Raw genomic sequence first — 19,658 nt, forward strand, 5'->3', positions numbered from 1 at the left:
CTGCACGCAGCCGCTACTGCTGCGCCCGCGGCGTCTTTTATAGCAGCAGGCTGAGCACCGCTCCTGCGAACTAGGCGATCGTTCCTCTGCAGCACCCATGGCGGAGGTGTTGGATATGGGCAAAGACCCCAATGGGCTCACCCATTCTTCGACTTTATTCTTGCGGGAGGATGGCAGCTCCATGTCCTTCTATGTGCGGCCCAGCCCGGCGAAACGCCGGCTGTCGACGCTCATCCTGCACGGCGGCGGCACCCTGTGCCGGGTGCAGGAGCCCGGGGCCGTGCTGCTGGCCCAGCCCGGGGAGGCGTTGGCCGAGGCCTCGGGCGAGTTCATCTCCACGCAGTACATCCTAGACTGCGTGGAGCGCAACGAGAAGCTCGAGCTGGAGGCCTATCGGCTGGGCCCGGCCTCGGCGGCCAACCAGGCCCCAGAGACAAAGGCCGGCGCTCCCGCCGAGGGCGCCGCCGCCGGGGAGCCGGTGCCGCTCGCGGGGCGCTTGGCCTTCACCCACGCGGACGACGTGGCCATCCTGACCTACGTGAAGGAAAATGCCCGCTCGCCCAACTCTGTCACCGGCAACGCTCTGTGGAAAGCGATGGAGAAAAGCTCGCTCACCCAGCACTCGTGGCAGGCCCTGAAGGACCGCTACCTCAAGCACCTGCGGGGCCAGGAGCCCAAGTACCTGTTGGGGGACGTCCCAGTGAGCCCCTCCTCCCAGAAGCTCAAGCGGAAGGCGGAGCAAGACCCAGAGGCTGCCGACAGCGGGGGTGAGGCCTGCTCCTGCTGCGTTGCGGCCTGGGGTGACACCTGACAGCCGTACTCCTAGCGGGGATGCTGTGGCGTGCCTTTTTCTTCCGTAGTCGTCCATTTTGGCATCTTCTGTAGCAGCCCTCTCGCGCCACCCCCCCATTTGACATCCGGGTAAAATTGCCCCATGTTCTTTTCTCTCTTTTTAATGTTTATTTACCTTTTTAATAACTAGAACATAACGCATAGTCCTCCAGCTACCCATTTTCCTTCCCCAAAGGCAAAAGGGTAATCGGCTTTTTGTGCATCTTTTCAGAGATATTTGAGACTTCCTTTAAAAAAAGATTTTTCCTATGTTCAACTAGGTTGAATATGAACCCTTTTAAAGGAGAGCATGCCAGGCAAGTTAATTTTTATGCTTTGACTTAACTGAATGCATATTCATAAAAGTATGCAAGGTCAATTGTAAGGTCGTTTTTAGAGGCGAAGTTATTTTAACGCAGCTGAATTGGAAGTTGGGATTCAGGTATGGTTGGGACACTGCAACGCTGTTAAGGTGTTTCACTTTGGATATAGCTAGTGTTGACAGCGTAAGTTGAAAGGGGCATGCTTTTTCCCCCTTTTACTTTTCTTGTGGATATTTTCTGTAACATTGAAGTCTGGGGAGATAAAATTTGTTTCTTCCGTTCAGTATGCTTAGTAGGAATTTTGTTTTTGGGAAAAGTGGCATTTCACATTCATTCATTGAACAGATATTTGAGTGCCAGACATTGTTGTTCTCCTGGGATATAACAGTAAATAAAAGACAGTCCCTGTGGTCATGGAGTTTAATGTGTCAGCTGGGTGGTGGTAAGTGCTAAAGAGTAAAATAAAGCAGGATAAGTGTTGTGGAGGAGGTTGTTTACTATAGTGTGATAAAAGAAGGGCACCCGGATAAGTTGATATTTGAGCAGACATTAAAGGAAGTGAAAGAGCAAGCCAGGAAAATATCTGGGGAAGTGTGTTAGACGGAGGGAACAGTAAGTGCAAAGTCCTGAGGTGAGAATGTGGCTAGTGTGTTCTTGGAGCAACAAAGAGAGCAGTGTGGCTGGAATGGAATGCAAGAGAGAAAATTCTAGGAGATGAGGTTAGGGCTATGTGTATGGGTAAAGTAATTCCTGTAGGCCTTGATATTAAGTCAGGGATACTGAAACTCCAGGCAAGCTGTCTGGAACTTGGAACAAAGTCAAGCTGGATTCATCCAACTCATCAAAATAATGTTTCGATGATCAAATATGTAAATACAAAAATTGAAGTCCTAAACTAAGAAAATATGGATGAATATATTTTTAAGTGATAATCATGAACAAGAAAACTAAGAAAAAGCTTTGTATATTTGATTACATAAAAATTAAAAAAATTTTTCATGATAAATGACAGCCTGAAGGCAAACTAGAAAAATATTCCCAATACATTGCAAGAATGTTAGTTTCCTTAGTGTTCAAAGAGCTTTTAGAAATTGTTAAGTAAAAGAAAATTAATAGAAAAATGGGTGAAAAAAAAGAAAAAAAAGGACAAGAATTGCCCAGAAAAGGAGATAAATAAATGCATAAATATTCTGTTATTAATTAAAATAAATCAGTGCAAGGAGATGTCATATTTTATCTATCAGATTGGCAAAAATTAAAATGGGTAATATCCAAAGTTAGGTGTATGAAAACAAGTATACTCCTATATACTGTTAATAGAAGGAAATTGATAAACTTCTTGGAGAATTTAGGTATTTTGAGAATACTTAACAGCATTTAAAATGCTTGTTCTCTTAGACATGACAGTTTTGCTTCTAGGAATTTATCCAGTACTCAGTACAAAGGGTACATAGTGAAAAGTCAGTTTCTCTGCTGCATATACCTTTCCCTGTTTTCTTTCCCAGAGGAAACTGCTGTTGCCTTCCTGTTTTGTATATTTTTTGCTCATAGTAATACTAGCACATTAGACATAGGTTGGTTCTGCAGTTGACTTTTTTAGCTTAACGTATCTTGAAGTCCTTGTGTATCTGTACATAGTTCTGCCTTACTTTTCTCATCAATTGCATTGTATTCCACTGTGTGAATGAATCATAATTTGTTTATTTTTTATTATAGAAAATTTCAAACTCAGAAGTAGAAAGAACAGTATAATGAACTGCAGTGCATGTGTCCACCACCCAACTTCCCCTGATTATTAGTTCATGGCCATTTTTCTCATCTATACCTTCATCTCCAATTCATCCCTAACTTCTGGGATTATTTTGAAGCAATTGCCAGGCATCATGTCATATATGGTGCCATTTTGTATATTTCAGTTCATTCCTCTTAAAAGATAAGGCTTCTCTTTCTTTTTAATTAGGGAAGTTGTGGGTTTATGGAAAAATAATGCACAAAATATAGAAAAATGCATAAAATATAGGGTTCCCATATACCACTCTATTATTAACAGACTTTTTAATTATTATTTTTAAAATTTATACTTTTTAAATTATGTTTTTAATATTTGTATACAGTAAGGTTGACTTTTTTTTGATGTCTAGTTATATGAGTTTTAACACATGTATAGATTTGTGTAACCACCATCAAAATCAGGTTACAGAACAGTTCTATCACAACTCCTTGGTAGTCAATTTTTGGTAACTGGAAAAGAGAGCAGAGTTAAATCCCCAGAGATCAGAGAGTAAAGAGGAGTAAAAGGATGTTTAGATTTGGCAGGAAGCCCTCATTTTGTAGACGGCATATAGTGAGTGTTGTGGTGCACAACCCAGATCTGCCTTCAGCTGTTAAAAGAGTTGTCTTGCCCGAAGTTGTTCCCTGTTAAGTGACTGATCTATGCAGTTATAAAGGCTCAGCTACCTCACCCCAATTTGGACAACTCTGAAAGGCCTTCCCAGCTGTAGAGCTCCCTGTGGTTTTGACTGAGGCCTTGTTGGGACTTTGACAGCTTAGCTTCTGTCCACTCTTGCTTTCTTTTCCCTTCCACAAGTTTTCCAAGAGCACTCCTTAATAAACACCTTATGTGTTAATCTCTTTCATATTGTCTTCTTCCCAGAGAACCCAACTTAGGACATGGATTAGTTAATTTACAAAATCTATAAATGCAGAGCAAAAAGATTTGAAAGTATTTTATATATCAGTTTAGGAATATCATCATTTGGATAGTACAGCTTTTCAGGAGTGAGAGTAGAAATTATTTATGTGCATATCTTCTGCTTTTCTTATCCCTCTAAATCAAAATCAGATATCTCCTAATAGAAAAGAAAACAATGTAGGTTCTCTTGGCCCAAAGCCCATGGAACATGCACTGTTTTTGGTTTATGCGACAGAGGCTAATACTAATCTGTGCTGTTCTTCTCTATAATAGAACCACAGAATAAGAGAACTCCAGACTTGCCTGAAGAAGAATTTGAAAGAAAAGACACCCCGGAGAATGAAGAGGCGGTCAAAAAGATGCTTATAGAAGCTGATCGGGAGTTTGAAGAGGTGGCGGTATGTTAACCAGATGTACTTTTTTTCCCTAGTTCCATTCTCCTTTGAAACTGAGCATCCCATCTGTCCTTTTCATATATCTTAGGTTCAGAAAGGTAAGAAAGAAGTTTAGGAGGGAGGAGGAAACCAGAGAGTGGGACTAAATGTGGACCCTAAGCATGTAACTTTTAGTTTTTGGAAGGAAAACTTAAGGTGGAATGATAGGGAGAAAAATAGGGCAGAATAGGGACAGTTGTATTTATCAAGCAAGTTTAGCTTTTTGTGTACTTAGAGCTTTTTTGGAATGTATTAACTCTTTATATTTAGTCTAGTTTCTCTGCTGTTGAAATCTTATTTCATATTTATTAACAGCTATGGAAAAAGGCAGGAGTCATAAAATAATGAATAATTTTAGAAAATCCAAATTATATGTACCTTTCCAAGACAAAAGATCTTGTCAATAGTTAGAAAAATAGTTAGGCTTAAGGCTAAAACAGGGTAATTATTTAAAGTTTCTGTAATTGGTGAGTGAGGGAGTGCACAGGAATTGGCAGAATTTAGGGATTTATTGCCTTTGTAATCTGCCTTTTGTTTTATTTTTTGATATTTGGTTTGTTTTTCATAAATTGTCAAACTTTTAACAGTCCTCAACTATGGTTTACATAGGTCTCTTTTCTTATAATGTGTTTTGTAATGTGCCTAAGTGTAATATAGCTTGGAGGTCCTAATATATTCATACAACTAATTTTTTTTGAGTACTTATATTCGGGCATTATAGGCACTGGGAATGTTGTGATGAGCAAAAGAGCATTATGTTCCTGCTTTTGTGGAGCTTATAATCTGGGAGTAAGTCAAACATTTAAAAAATAATGTAACTCACACATGTGCGCATGTGTGTGTATATATATGTGTGTATACATGTATTAGTTTTTTCATATTCAGTCTAGCTTCTAATAATTCTGTTGGAGTAGCATAGCCAGGTATATACATATACACACATGTGCATACACATACACACCCCTATACGCCCTCCCACATACATACACATGAATGTATCCAACATAGATAAATTTAAGAAAGAACATGGCATATTAGAATAATTGAAAGAAGTTTGGTGTGATTGGAGTACAAAGGGCTAGGGGGTGGTTAGGTTGGGAGAAACCAGATCTTGCAAGTTTATGACTTGTTATTTTGGAATCAGCATTATCCATTACTTTCTGTAGGTGGAGGAGAGCCCTGATTTTGAAATACATATAACAATGTGTGATGATGATCCACCCACGCCTGAGGAGGACTCTGAAACACAGCCTGAAGAAGAGGAAGAAGAAAAGGCTTCTTCACCGGAGGTGGGAGCTGCCATTAAAATCATCCGACAGTTAATGGAAAAGTTTAACTTGGATCTCTCAACAGTTACACAGGCCTTTCTGAAAAATAGTGGTGAGTTGGAGGCTACTTCCTCTTTTTTAGCATCCGGTCAGAGGGCTGATGGATACCCCATTTGGTCCCGGCAAGATGACATCGATTTGCAAAAAGATGATGAGCGTTCCCGAGCTGCATTGGTTAAAAAATTTGGTGCTCAGAATGTAGCTAGAAGGATTGAATTCAGAAAGAAGTAATTGGCAAGCTGATGAGGGGAGAAAAAAAAAAAAAGATATGGCAGATGAAGCAGGAAAAAAAGATTACTTTTGAACTTTGGGGAGTTCTTACATTGGAACTGACACCTGCCCATGTTGTCATTGCTCTGCAAGTCATGGATTTTGTAGACAAGCAGAGCTGTGTATGAGGTTAAAAATAAAAAAAATTGGTTATATTTAAAGCTATCCTTGGCAAATGTCAGTATAATATGAAAGGAAAATCTATACCAGAGAGAGATTGGTGTACTTACTAGTAATCATTTGCTGGAATGGAACCCCTGCTGTATTGGTGACAGGAACTAGTGACAGAATCTAATGAGGGAAACCAGGAGGCATAGGCCTTTTCTGAGCATGAATCAGAATCGCCTGTCCGTTGGCAGAAGCTCCTCTAGAATGTGATAGATTCCAAATCAAGAATCCAGAAATACAGAAAGATTTCTTTACAAGGCATTGAACTTGGATTGTTCCAAACCCTTGCATCTCCTAGCACATTTCCCACTGAACTCGGATTTCTAGACTGTTTTGAAAATCCCATAATTCCTTTTCTACTTCAATATTTGGAGACCCTCTTCCTTGGCTGTTCTTTTCTCCAAACCCTTGTCTTGTCAGTCAAATGTCTAGCATGTATTTCTTTACCAACCACCCAATTTTGTATAAAACTTACACAAAATCCTAGAGAGTCTCAAGAACAGTCTTAAATCTGTTAATAATAGTAGTTCTTATTTATTGAGGATGGTTTTGTGCTAAGGACTGTATTAAAGATTTAAAAATTAGTGGTTTGATTTCATTTGTCCTGTTGCTTTCATTGTTGAAAATAAATAACTTTGTATTTGAATCTCCAACAAGTGTTTTGTTTTTTTTCTGTATGCATAAAACCTTTTAGATATAAAAACAAAGGAACTACTAACACTTCAAAAAAATTTTTTTATTGTAGTACCATATATACAACATAAAATTTCCCAGTTTAACCACTTTCATGTATACAATTCAGTGATTATATTCACAATATTGTGCTACTGTCACCACTATCCATTACCCAAACAGAGCTAACGTTTTTGGCTATTGTTAATTAGAACTGATGAAGTGGTTCCATTTTAGATCTTAAAGACCAGTAGAAAAATGCTAGTTCATTTGGATGGAGCAAGATCTGGGTCAAGGACTGTGAGAAGTGGCAAAATAAGGTGAATTGCTGAGGAAGCAAAGGGGAGAGAAGCTAATCAGGAGCCAGCAGGTATGTTGCAGAAGGTATCAGTGCCCCACCCACATCTGCTGGGCCCTCACCATTCTAGCACTTCTCCAGTGGGAGTCCTGCAAGCTCCTGCTTGAAGCTGCCTCTCCACTTGCAGTGCTAGAGAGTAAACACCTCTGAGAGTAGCCTTTGGCTAATGGTGAATGGAAATTAGAGGATGCGACTCTAGCTTCCTCAGTGGGAGAATGGTTTCCATGCCGTTGGTCCAAGGTTCCTGACAGGAGTGAGCATAGTTGCTCACAGCAGTATTCTGCCTATGAATGCACCCTGCATTGGCTCTTTTCTCTTTTCTCACATCCCCCTTTCCAGGTAGTACATCCTAGAATCAATGATTGCACTCAGATTCTTGCATTATGATCCATTTCGGGGGAACCCAGCCCAAGTCAAGGTGCTTAATCTTTCCTTCTTTCATGTTGGAGGGATACAGTGTACTCTTAGTAGCAAGTGTAGCAGACTAGTAGTAATTCTCAAGTGGGTATTGGGAAAGGTTGAGGGTGGGCATTCTGATACGATCCCCTAGGGTGGTTGAAAATTATTGCTTTAGAAGATTTCTAGGATTTCTTTTCCTTAGTGAAGTTAGCAAAGCCTATGATCTGTCTGTCTTTACAGGGCTAGAAATTCCAGCTTTTGTCTAATCACGTGCAGAGGGGTCTGATTCACTATATTCAGACTCTGAAAAGATGTGTTTTTTTTTTTTTTTTCCTCAATGACCCACAGCCCTCTGTCACTCATATAATAGACCTCATATCTCTGACACCCTTATCCCCATGGCTGAGCCTCAGAATTCTATCAGACACCCTAGACTACCTGAGCTTACAGACCACCCATCTCTGATCCCACAGACCCCTGATAGCTGCCCCCCACAGACTCACCATTTAAATTCTAACCCATGGGAATGTGGCATTTCTTTCTGAAGAAAATGTAAAATTAAAAGCAGAAATAAACACATTAATGCATGTGTTCATATGAGTTTCCTGGAGAGCATCCCAAGTTAACTGCTGCTTGCCTTCCTCAGCTGCAGTGACAAAGTGTTAGCATTGCTGCTGGGTTGTTAGGGCACTTAAAGGAACAAACAAATGTGGGAAAGATGGGAGCCTGTGGCAGAGGTACAGCCAAAGTCAACCAGAGTGTGTGTGAAGAGTGAAAGCCTGGTGGGGAATGGGATCTAGACTTCAAATGCTCATTCCAGGTCACGTGAGAGTGCACTTCTTTGTTACAGAAGGCAAGCAAAATTTAAATTTGGTTTATGGAAATTATTTTGTAATGGCCTCTTGCCTATCCCACGCTGTTCTGGTCAGAAACAAGCCACTTATGTTTCCTGTTGGTCAAGGTGCCCCCAGCCAACTGTGCAAACAGCCACTGGCTAGGATTGCTGTCCGTCTCTGGCTGCCCAATTTTGCCAACTCCAGCCTCTGCGTTGCAGGAGAAGGGGTTCTGTCCATCAGCCCCGGGGCTCACATTTGCCATTGGCATGGCGAGGAGACTTCAGTCCCCATGGTGGTCAATCATGGCAGTTCTTGTAGCCTCTGCTTTGGCTTCAGTCCTAGCCAGGGGCTTGCAGGAGTTGGGAGATGGGTTGACACAAACTGGAGTGCTGGGACTGGCGCAGAGGTGGAAGAGGTCCCCAGGGAGTGGCTGGGCACTCCAGTGTCATCTGACCCTGCAGAGTTTCAGGAAGACCCGGTCCTCAGTGTGACATTTGGAAAAATAGGTCCTGGCAGAAGGGCCTTTGGTCATGTGGGGACCTTCACATGGGTGGGAAGTGGTGGGGCCAGAGGTGTCTGTGAGATGGCTGCCAGTGGGGTGGTTTAGGGCTGGGACTGGAATCAGCAGTTTAAACTTCAGGTTAGCCTGGGTGGTGGGAGGGAGCCTGGACCCCTGGGGCTATGCAGCCATGCGCCCTGTGGTTTTCCAATTCCTCCCCTACCCTCCACTCCTCACCCTGCACCTCCCACCCAGTGCAGAGTAATAATAAGAGTGTCTGCAGCCCACCCCTCTACAAACCTCACCCTCTGAGGCTCTCTGCAGCAGGACTGCAGCTAACAGGTCAGTGCCAGCGTGTGTGCCCACCCCTCCGTGCCCCCCGGGGCGCCTCCTTGAAGTTGGGGGTTGGGGTGGGGATAGGGTGGAGGTGTTGGGCGATGGACTAGAGAGAAGTTGAGGTCCTTGGAAATGCGCCAGCATAGGGGACAGGACCTGGAGACAGCCTTTTAAACTGCCTTGGCTGCCCAGATAACACTCCTTGGGTGTCACTTGCACTTTTATTTACCCAACTGGGAAACGGAGCCAGTCCCAGTCTCCTCTTGGTTAGTCCCCTCCCATTTGTGATTGCCTGGAGCCTGGTTTTGGCCCAGTAACAGGTCATTCGTGGTTGCCATTGGCTGAGGCTAGCATTATTTACTAATAATGGTAATGTCCTTTATTACATTAAAGGATTAACTACTGACAGGCATTTAGCTTAGCTGTGGTTCACGAAAGGGATAATCAGTTTATTTTATTTTGAAATAGTTTCAAACTTAAAGTTGAAAGAACAGTTTACCCTTCACTCATGTTCCCCAATGTTGTTTTACCATTTTGCTCTATATCCTCCCTTCTTTCTCTATTTTTTTTTTCTGAATTATTTCTGAGCAAGTTGCCAGAAATATGCCCCATTACCCCCAGACATGCCAATGTGTTCATTACCCAAAGAGCATAATCCTACATAACAACAATTCAACCATCAAAATTAAAAAATGGACATGAATACAGCACTGCCATCACATCTTCAGACTCAATTCAGTTTTCATGAATTGTCCCGATTTTGTTCTTTTCGCAAAAGGAATCCTGTTCACAATTGTGTGATGCATTTAATGGCCGTGTCTCTTTAGAATCCTTCAGTTTGGAACAATCCCTCCATTTTTCCTTGACTTTCCAGACCTTGACACTTGTGAAGAATGCGCCTGAGTTGGTTTGCCCTATGATTAGATGTAGGTGTGTGTGATGGTTAGGTTCATGTGTCACATTGGCCAGGTGATAGTACCCAGCTGTCTGGTCAAGCAAACACTGGCCTAACAATTGCTGTGAGGACATTTGAGGCTGGTTAATAAACCAACAGGCTGGTTTATTAAATCATTAGTCAATTGCAGCTGTGACTGATGACTCACCAAATGGCATGCCTTCCACAATGAGAGAATGCAATTGGCTGGATTTGATCCAATTAATCAGTTGAAGACTTATAAGCAAGACAAGATAGAGGACCTTCACTTCTTCTTCGGCTGCCCAGTGAAGCATTTCCTGAAGAGTTCGTCAAAGTTGCTGGTTCATTTCCTGAGTTCATCGGACATCTTCCTTGGAGTTGGCAGTTTGCTGTCTGCTCTACAGAATTTGGACTCGTGCATACCCACAGTTGCATGAGTCACTTTTACAATTTGATAGAGATGCCTCTCATTGATTCTGTTTCCCTAGAGAACCCTAACTAATACAGTGTGCATCTTCAGCAGGAAAACCACAAGAGGGATGCTGTGCTCTTCTCTGAGTATCATATCAGGAGATAGACGGTATCCACCTGTGTTACTACAGCCGATGGTAACTTTGGTCCTTTGGTTAATGTGCTGTCTGCAAGGCTTCTTCACCACAGAGTTATCTTTTCCTGTTTATAATTAATAAGAATGTCTTGGGACACACTTTGAGATATAGTAAATATCCTGTTATTCTCAAATTGTACCCACTTGTTTTATCATCCATTGATAATTATTTGTCTGAAAGTATTATTGCTATGTTGGTGGCAGAGTATGATTTTCTAACAACCATTTCTCTACATTAGTTTGTTGGTATTCTATAAGAGTTTTCCCTTTTCCCTCATTTATTAGTCATTTAATCATTTATATCAGTATGAATTCAAAGATTTCTATTTTATTGCTATCATTAGTTATTTTGGTGGTCACATTTGCTGTTTTGGACAGCTCTTTGTTTTGGAGGTCCTGGCTCTTTTTTAGGAATAATAATAATACAATAATGAACGAAAAAAGTTTCCTGGCAGGTGTGTTATTTGGAGGGATTATTGATTTATTAATAATCAATTTATAGTTATAATGGCAATACCCAAACTCTTGAAAATTATTTTATTTCTATGCACAGACTTCTTCAGGAGGCATTTCTATAAAAGGGATAGTAATATATATGTTTGTTTAGAGACCTTTAGAATGCCATCTATAATGGTTTTAAAATATGTATATGCATATGTATCTATTTAAAATAGCAAAATGACTCTTTAAAAAGAGCAAACTACCTGGGCTGCTTAAACAGCCCTGGCCTCTTAAATCAGGGGAAGACCTACAGGTCTCTCTCTCTTGACACTTTATTCCCTGATCTCAAAACCCAAAGCCCCCCTCAGGGGTTGATTAAACAAGGCTGACTACTGCCCGGGGTGTGGGGGGTGGGCAGTGAAGGTCAAATTAACTATGGGATATATTTATTTCTTTAAACATTCACATCCATCTAGAATTATCTCTTTTGTATTAATATATATGTATAATAACATGTTATACTGAAAGGTACAGAGCATGGATTATTTATCAGTCTCCATACTTTATCAGCAGCCAAGGTACATTTTACATGCCTTTATTTTTATAGTCTTTGTAATTTATGATAAATCCATTTCCCCCTCCTCTAGACCCTTTTCTGTGCTTATTTTTAATCCCCTCACCACCCATTGCTCCCCTAGCTCATGGGAAATGAAATGATATTTCATTTTCAATCATGAAGGAGCAATTATGCTCCCTCTGTCACTTCCCTCCTCCCTCCATTGTGCTGTCTCTTTCAGTGGATCCTCTGTGAGGGTCAGCAGGTCCCCTGGTCCTCTGTCCTTCTTCAGGAGGCATTTCTGTAAAAGGGATAGTAATGTATCTATTTAGAGACCTTTCTTTGAAGAGTGCCATCTTCAGATAACAAACATTCCACCTTTCTCCAGCGCTGTTCACTGGCAGTGATGAAGCCACAGGGTATTAGCGCCACCTGGGGGCCATGGGGGTCATATCAGGTGTGTAGGCTTTTCTCATAAAAATAACGATGATAGTAGTAAAGCCAAACCACTTACTATGCTCTTGGTCCTTGTCAGGTATTTTATTAGCAGGATTTTTGTGACGGGAATGCCAGTCATGGAGGCTTGAATGAGATAAACTTATGGTAGAATTTTAGTAGTTTAGTATCTGCCATCTCTTTTCAAATCTTGTCTGCAGGTGTTTTATTTTGAGGATTTAAGTGAAAGGGACAGTTGAAATTTTAATAGCTATCCCCTGGTCATATCTTAACATCAACAATAAAAAATAAAATGATAATGAAGTCCCTTAGTTTAGAGTATGATTCCTGGTTTGGTTGGGAGAGGGAGGTAGAATTTGATTTACAAGGATTTCCATGAAATATTTCTCTGGTTAAGAAGTCCATTATTGCCTGGCTTCCTTCATCCATTTGTTCCAACAGATCACTTGTGTTCTTGTTTTGTTGCTTTGTTTTCTGGGTTTCCCCCTATCTTCTCCCTCAGTTTGTAATTTACTTGTAGGAACATACAGTCCTCCCCTCTACCCATGTTCTGCTGAATCCCTATTCTCAGAACTTGGGTGGGGTCCGCAGGGGAGCTCCAGCCTGGAAAGAGCCCACCTGAGGCTAAGCCAGGTTACCATGGGTGGTGGGGGCAGGGGATTAGGGTCCCTTCAGCCCTTCTAACTCAGACTCACCTGGTGGGCCCCACTTCCAGCTGCTGCAGGGGCCTCTGGCCATCCTCTCCCTCCCCACATCTCCTGTTTGATTCCTCTCCCTTGCTCCCTGTCTCTGTTTCTGGCTCTCTCACCAATTCCTACTCTAGGCACCTGTCTCCCACCCTCACTTCCTCTGCCTCTTTCCCCCATTTGAGTTTCTACCATCTTCCCCGCGCCATGCACCCTCTCCTGAAGACACTCCCCACCCCACCCCGCCTTATATCTGTGTTCTTAATGGAGACATACATTAACCTGTAAGGAATCAGCAACCATTCTCCTAATCTAACAGAATTTAATGTGGGCCTGGGATGGCCTGGGGCAGCAGAATATCAGGGTGGGGTATGGGATGCAGCAGCCTTGTGGTCAGGCCTGGCGGTGGCTGGGAGCCCTGTCTGTCCTTGCCCCTGGGTGGCTGCCATTACTGTTCATCAGACAGTGGTGCCAGGACGAGCCAGCTGCTGGCACTGGAAGCCCTACTCCCCTTACCTCATTCGTGATTTTCAGGCCCCTTTCCCTTCCACGGGCAGCCTGTGCCCTCTTCTGGGGCCTTGGTCTCCTAGCAGACTCACCTAGTCATCCTCTCATTTTCTCTGGCTTCTTCCCTGCTAGTTCAGCCTGTGTTATCCCAGGACAAGGGTTTTTTCATCCATAACCACCACAGAATTATCAAATTCAGGAAATTTAGCCTTGACAAAATACAAGTATTTAATAGACACTTCTATACTAAAAATCATACCAAATTGTCCTAATGGTTGGTGCCTTTTATAGCAATCTCCCCCATTCCCGGATCCAACCCAGATTCAGACATTACATTCAGCTGTCATATCTTCCCAGTTTCCTGTATTTTAGAACAGTTTTCAGCCTTGTCTTCAGACACTGTCATTTTTGAAGAGTACTTGCTACCTATTTTCTGAAATTGCCCCATTTGTTTTACCCTTCCTATTTCCTTATGATGTGATCCAGGTCATGCGTTTTTGGCAGGAGCAATGAGAGTGATGTTGGGTCTTTCTCATGTCTTACATCAGGAGGTTCTTGGTGTCCACTTTACGTTACTGATGGTGTAAACTTGGATCAGGTAATTAAAGTGGCATCCACCACATTTCCTCATGGTCAAGTTACTGAAAAATAGTGATATTTATTCTACCGTACCTTCTGCATTTGGGAGTTGGTATTCTGCAACAGAGTGCTGTCTTAGTTTGCTAGGTCTGAGATAATTAATGCTGCACAGTGGGTTGACATATACAGCAGTAATCTACTGTCTTATGGTTCTGGGGGTTGGAAGTCCTGGCAGGGCTCACTGTCTCCTGGAGTCTTTAGCTTTCTGGCGCTGGCTTGCCAGCTTTCTTGGGGTTCCTTGGCTGACATCTCTACCTCCATCACATGGCCAGCTCTCTCCTTGTGCCTGTTCCTCTGATTTCTGCTGACTTCTGGCTTCTATTGACTGACTACATCTTAATTTTCTTTGCTTATTACGACTCCAGTCATGTGGATTAAGGCCCTCCCTGATTCAATTTAGCCTCATCTAGATAGATCTTCGAAGATCCTTTTCACAAATGAGTCCACACCCTAACTGTTAACAGCGTCTTCAAAGCTGCTATTTACAGATAGGTTCACACCCATAGGAACATGGATTAAGACTTGAACCTGTCTTTTACAGGGGACATCATTAAATTCCCAAAAAATGCTTTTCCTTCTATTCCATGTGTGTATGTATTAGGTATACATGTATATATTTAATATTAGTATGGACTTATATATGAATGTATTTGATTATTATCGGGATGGTCAGTAACCTTGACAGAATACAAGTATTTAATAAACACTTCTATACTAAAAATCATACCAAATTGTTCTAATGGTTGGTGCCTTTTATAGCAATCTCTCCTTGTGGAATGTGATATAAGAGAAGCAGAACCAGTAAAACATTTATAGAAGAGATTTATTTCAAGGACTTGGCTGATGTGATTGTGGGGATAATGATGCAAGTCTGAAATCTGTAGGGCAGGGCGTCTGGAAGGGCAGGTGGAAACTCTCTGGCAGGAGCTGAAGCTGCAGTCCACAGGTAGAATTTCTTCTTCCTCAGGACAGCTGAGTTCTTCTCTTAAGATCTTTCAACGGATCAGATCAGTCCTGCCTCCATTATCAAGGACAATCTCCTTTACATAATGTCAACTGAGTGTAGATCTTAATCACAGCTACAAAGTACCACCACACTAACACCTGGATGAGTGTTTTATTGAATAACTGGGGAATAAAGCCTACACAAGTTGACCATCACTCCCTAGGTATTTTTGTCATCTTTGATTGTCATTATGGTCATTTTTCATTGTAATGCTCAAATTGCCCCAATTTGGCCAGTGGCAACCTCTTCATTCACTTCTGTGTCCTTTTGACATGTCCCCATATTTTTGTGAGTACTTATTTACTTTCCATCCAAAGATACCCCAGGTTCATCTTGTACTTTTCCTCCCCAACCTCAGTCTTGTACTTTCCTGGTTTCAATTAACCCTTTCTCCAAGATGCCTGGTTCCTTTTAGTGGGGAATGGACTTTAGAAACCAAGATTGGAGAACTTACTCTGCTCCTTGCTATGGAGGTGTCACTGTGTCCAGAACTTTTTGGTGGACAGAGCTAGGAAACACATGCACACGTATCACACACACATACACATATGTATATATGGACAGTATGAATTCATGCTAATAACTCTAATTCCAATTAATATCCTAGGATTTGTCCTCTCCTCCTTCTTCAGTATCTGTATCTCTTTTCTCCAGAGTGAGAACTTTATGTCCTAACAACCACAATAAATTTAATCATATGCTCAATCATATAATACAAATTTTCATAATCACTACACCCATACCACTTTTAAAAATGTACCTATTAAGTAGCCTTAAAAATGTTTTCAGTTATTTTTGTCTTTAACCTGAATGTATCTATTCAAGGCCCTGTGTTCAAAAGCTATTTGAGGTTGTTCTTTTTTTGCTTGATTGTTTTTCCTGTGTGATTATGGAATTTGTTTGACTTATATCAAGTTCACTTATTTTTGTATGTATTCAGATTAAAGGATTTTCCCCATTATTGGTGATTTTTTAAAAATTTCAATTTTATTGAGATATATTCACATAACATACAGTCATCCAAAGTGTACAGTCAGTTGTTCACAGTACCATTAAATAGTTGTGCATTCATCACCACAATTAATTCTTGAACATTTTCATTGCCACAAAAAAAAAAAAGAATAAAAATTAAAGCAAAAAGGAACACCCAAACATCCCATTCCCCTTTCCCTCCCTATTATTCATTTACTTTTTGTCCCCATTTTTCTATTATCTGTCCATACACTGGATAAAGGGAGTGTAAGCCACAAGGTTTTCACAATCACACAGGCACACAGTGTAAGCTATATGGTTATACAATTGTCTTCAAAATCAAGGCTACTGGGTTGCAGTTCAACAGTTTCAGGTACTTACTTCTAGCTATTCTAGTACACTAAAAACAAAAAAGGGATATCTGTATAACACATAAGAATAACGTCCAGAATGTCCTCTTGACTCCATTTGCAAATCTCTCAGCTACTGAAACTTTATTTTGTTTCATTTCACTTCTCCATTTTTGTCAAGAAGGCTTTCTCAATCCATCAGTGCCAGGTCTGGGAGTCATGTCCCACATTGCCAGGGAGATATACACTCCTGGGAGTCATGTCCCACGTAGGGGAGAAGGCAGTAAGTTTACCTGCTGAGTTGGCTTAGAGAGTCCACATCTGAGCACAAAAGAGGTTCTCTGGAGGTGACTCGTAGGCACAATTATAAGTAGTTTTAGCCTTTCCTTTAGCTTCATAAGTGCAAGCCCCAAGATTGAGGGCTCAGCCTTCTAAATTGGTAGTCCCCAGTGCTTGTGAGAATACCAGTAATTCCCCAGGTGGGAGAGTTTAATATTTCCATATTTCCCCCTGTCCCTTAAGGTGGCTTTGCAAATACATTCTTATTCTCTGTCCAAATTATTCTGGGATGTACTGGGGCTTCACACTAACCTATACAAATCAACCAGATCTAACTCCCTATTCAAAGTTCCATGTGATTATGGTATTTGAATAAACTGACTATACAAGTTAAATTATATAGAGTGCTACAGAAAATATAGATTTTGTACCAAATAAACACCTCTTCCCTTGGTCTCACATAGAAGTTGAAGTTTTAAAACACTGTCAATATCGTCCTTTACCCTTTAGTCTGATTTACCTTAGTTCTAACCAAGTCCATTTCATTCATATCCCTAATTGAAGTCTGATCTCTTTTTCAGCCTCTTTAACACTTGCTGTATGGGATAATGCTGACATTCACAGCTGCCAAACTGTGGCTCTGAGTCTCAGGTGTTATATCACACAGATACCCGAAGTTCCAAGGACCAACCAGGTTACACGCAAAGAGCTCAGTAGCTCAGAATTTAAAAATAGCCATTACAACTCAGGAATAGATGTAACTGCTTTAAGAGCTTACAAGCTAGAAAACTTTACCATACGCCTTCCCTTGATAACCTGTGCTCTCAGATTCAATTCTTAGAGTTTGCACATTATTGTTAATCCATATTTATGAGGCATTATAATGTTCGTTTTTTCATGTCTGTTTTATTTCACTCAACATATTGTCCTCAACGTCCATTCACCTAGTTGCATGTTTCACAACTTCATTCCTTTTTGTAGCTGCTCAATATTCTATTGTATGTATACTCCACAGTTTGCCATTCTGCTCATCAGCTGATGTACCCTTAGGCCACCTCCACCCATTGCGAATTGTGAATGCTGCCACTATAAACTCCACTGTGCAAACATCCATTTGTGTCCCTCTTCTCAGTTCTTCCAAGTATATACCCAATAACAGGGTTGCAGAACTATATGGCAACCCCATACTTAGCTTCCTGTGGAACCACCGCACTGCTTTCCAGAGGGGCTGTACCATTCTGTTTCTCTACCAACAGTGACAAGGTACATCCCTCTCTCCACATTTTCTCAAGCACTTGTATTCCTATGTTTATTTTTTAAACAGTTTTATTCACACACCATATAATCCATCCTAAGTAAACAATCAAAGATTCCTGGTGTAATCACATAATTATGCATTCACCACCACAATCTATATGAGGACATTTCCATTTCTTCCATAAAAAGGAAGAGGAGAAAAAAGAAAAAAAGAAAAAAAAAGGTGACTAAAAAAATAAAAAAGAAAAGAAAAAGAAAAAGAAAAAGAAAAAAGAAAAAAAGCAAAGCATTAAAAAGGTCAGACAACAGCAATGTCAAGAATCTCATACTCCTCCCTTACAGCCCCCTTTTATTGACATTTAGCTCTGGTATTTTGCTTTTGTTACAATTAATGGAAGCATATTACAATGTTACTGTTAACTATAGACTCTGGTTTGCATTGATTGTATTTTTCCCCACTACCATCCCATTTTCAACACCTTGCAAAGTTGACATTCATTTGTTCTCCCTTATGTAAAAACTTTCTTACATTTGTACATTTAATCACAACCATTGACCACTCTAGGTTTCACTAAGTTATACAGTCCCGGACTTTATCTTCTTTCTTTCCTTCTGATGTCATACCTACCCCTAAACTTCCTCTTTCAACTGTACTCACAGACATCTTTGTTCAGTGTGCTTACAGTATTGTGCTACCGTCACACAGTATTGTGCTATCCATTTCTGGATCTATTCAGTCAATCCTTTTGAACATTCTATACTCTTTCAGCATCAAATGCCCAATCTTTGCCCTCTTTCTGTGTCCATTCCTGCATATGGAACATGGGCACTGCCTGCCGGTTCTCTGCCTGCTTTGTGCCCGTGAGTCTCAGGGGTATGGGAGGGGCCCCTGATCACTGGCATGGCACTTCTCCCTTCCCCGCTTCTTGCCATTGCATCACTCTGGACTTCCATGGGGGGAGAACAAATGCTGCCTGCCAGATTCTCTTTTGGGAGCTCCCCATTATCTGACTGTGGAGGATCACCCCCCAGCAAACTGTCAAGGTAGGTGAACAGGAGTGGAGAGCTGCTGCTCACTCCCTTGCCCAAAGGTGGTTTTGTTGCTGCCAGCTGGGAGGCCATCTGACAGGAACACACTCACCACATACCTCCAGCCACCATCTCTCCTCCATTTTTGTCAGTGTACCCTCCACCTACTTTGGAGGACCCTCTATGACTGGTCACACCCCAAAACTCTGGTCCCTGGTGTCCTCTGGCCCCTTTCTAGTTACTTTCATGGAGGAGAAGCCTGTTCCACCTGACCTGCTCTGCCACCTTCTGTTTTCTCTCTTTGCCTAGGGTTTTCTTGTTGGTTGTTCTTGATCTCTTATCTTTTCTTTGTTTCTCTTGCTGGCCAGTTGTCATATTGGCTCTGCCCCAGTCGTTTCCCCCCAAATTAGTCGCCCACCATGGCCTGCCACAGGGATGGGAGGTAGGCACTGGACCTTGCAGCAAGTTCATTGTGCATGGTAATACACATCTGCTGGCTTCCAGAGGTGCTGTTTTCCACTGGCCAGCAAGACCTTGGTTTGTTTTAGAGCCTTGTTTTAACTGTTGGGTCTTCCATATTTCTCAGCTAAAATGGGGCTATTTTCCATACATGGTGTGTAGACCAGCTGCTATGGTCCTAAGAAAGGGTCTGAAGCATCTTTTATGTGTTTCAATTCCCTTGCACCTTCCAGGCTATCCAGAAGATGGTGCTGTTCAGTAACTTAATCATTCTCAGAAGCTGCTTTGCCTCTGAGCACAGGCTGTGTCTATATAGGTGAGCTGAAACTGTGGGATTCCTATGTTCTCACTT

The 19,658-nt window shown here is 41.6% G+C and overlaps 1 protein-coding gene across 1 annotated transcript; it reads left to right on the forward strand.

Moving 5' to 3' along the window:
* The first annotated feature begins 2 nt into the window (after positions 1–2).
* On the forward strand, positions 3–6,692 carry LOC119518657 (TERF2 interacting protein). The gene is made up of 3 exons (XM_037815934.1): positions 3–767; positions 4,120–4,244; positions 5,447–6,692. Exons 1-3 carry the CDS (start codon positions 98–100, stop codon positions 5,837–5,839), a joined length of 1,188 nt encoding a protein of 395 aa, XP_037671862.1. The 5' UTR covers positions 3–97; the 3' UTR covers positions 5,840–6,692.
* Positions 6,693–19,658: the final 12,966 nt, after the last annotated feature.

This window comes from Choloepus didactylus, chromosome 22, assembly GCF_015220235.1.
Source record: "Choloepus didactylus isolate mChoDid1 chromosome 22, mChoDid1.pri, whole genome shotgun sequence".
In the NCBI taxonomy this organism is placed as follows: Eukaryota; Metazoa; Chordata; class Mammalia; order Pilosa; family Megalonychidae; genus Choloepus; species Choloepus didactylus.

Bases quoted from the DNA above. Each gene is read 5' to 3' on its own strand.
- LOC119518657 (XM_037815934.1), top strand. From the start codon at position 98: ATGGCGGAGGTGTTGGATATGGGCAAAGACCCCAATGGGCTCACCCAT. The intron at 768-4,119 runs GTGAGGCCTGCT...TCTCTATAATAG, and splicing joins AGAGGCTGCCGACAGCGGGG to AACCACAGAATAAGAGAACT. The intron at 4,245-5,446 runs GTATGTTAACCA...TACTTTCTGTAG, and splicing joins GGGAGTTTGAAGAGGTGGCG to GTGGAGGAGAGCCCTGATTT.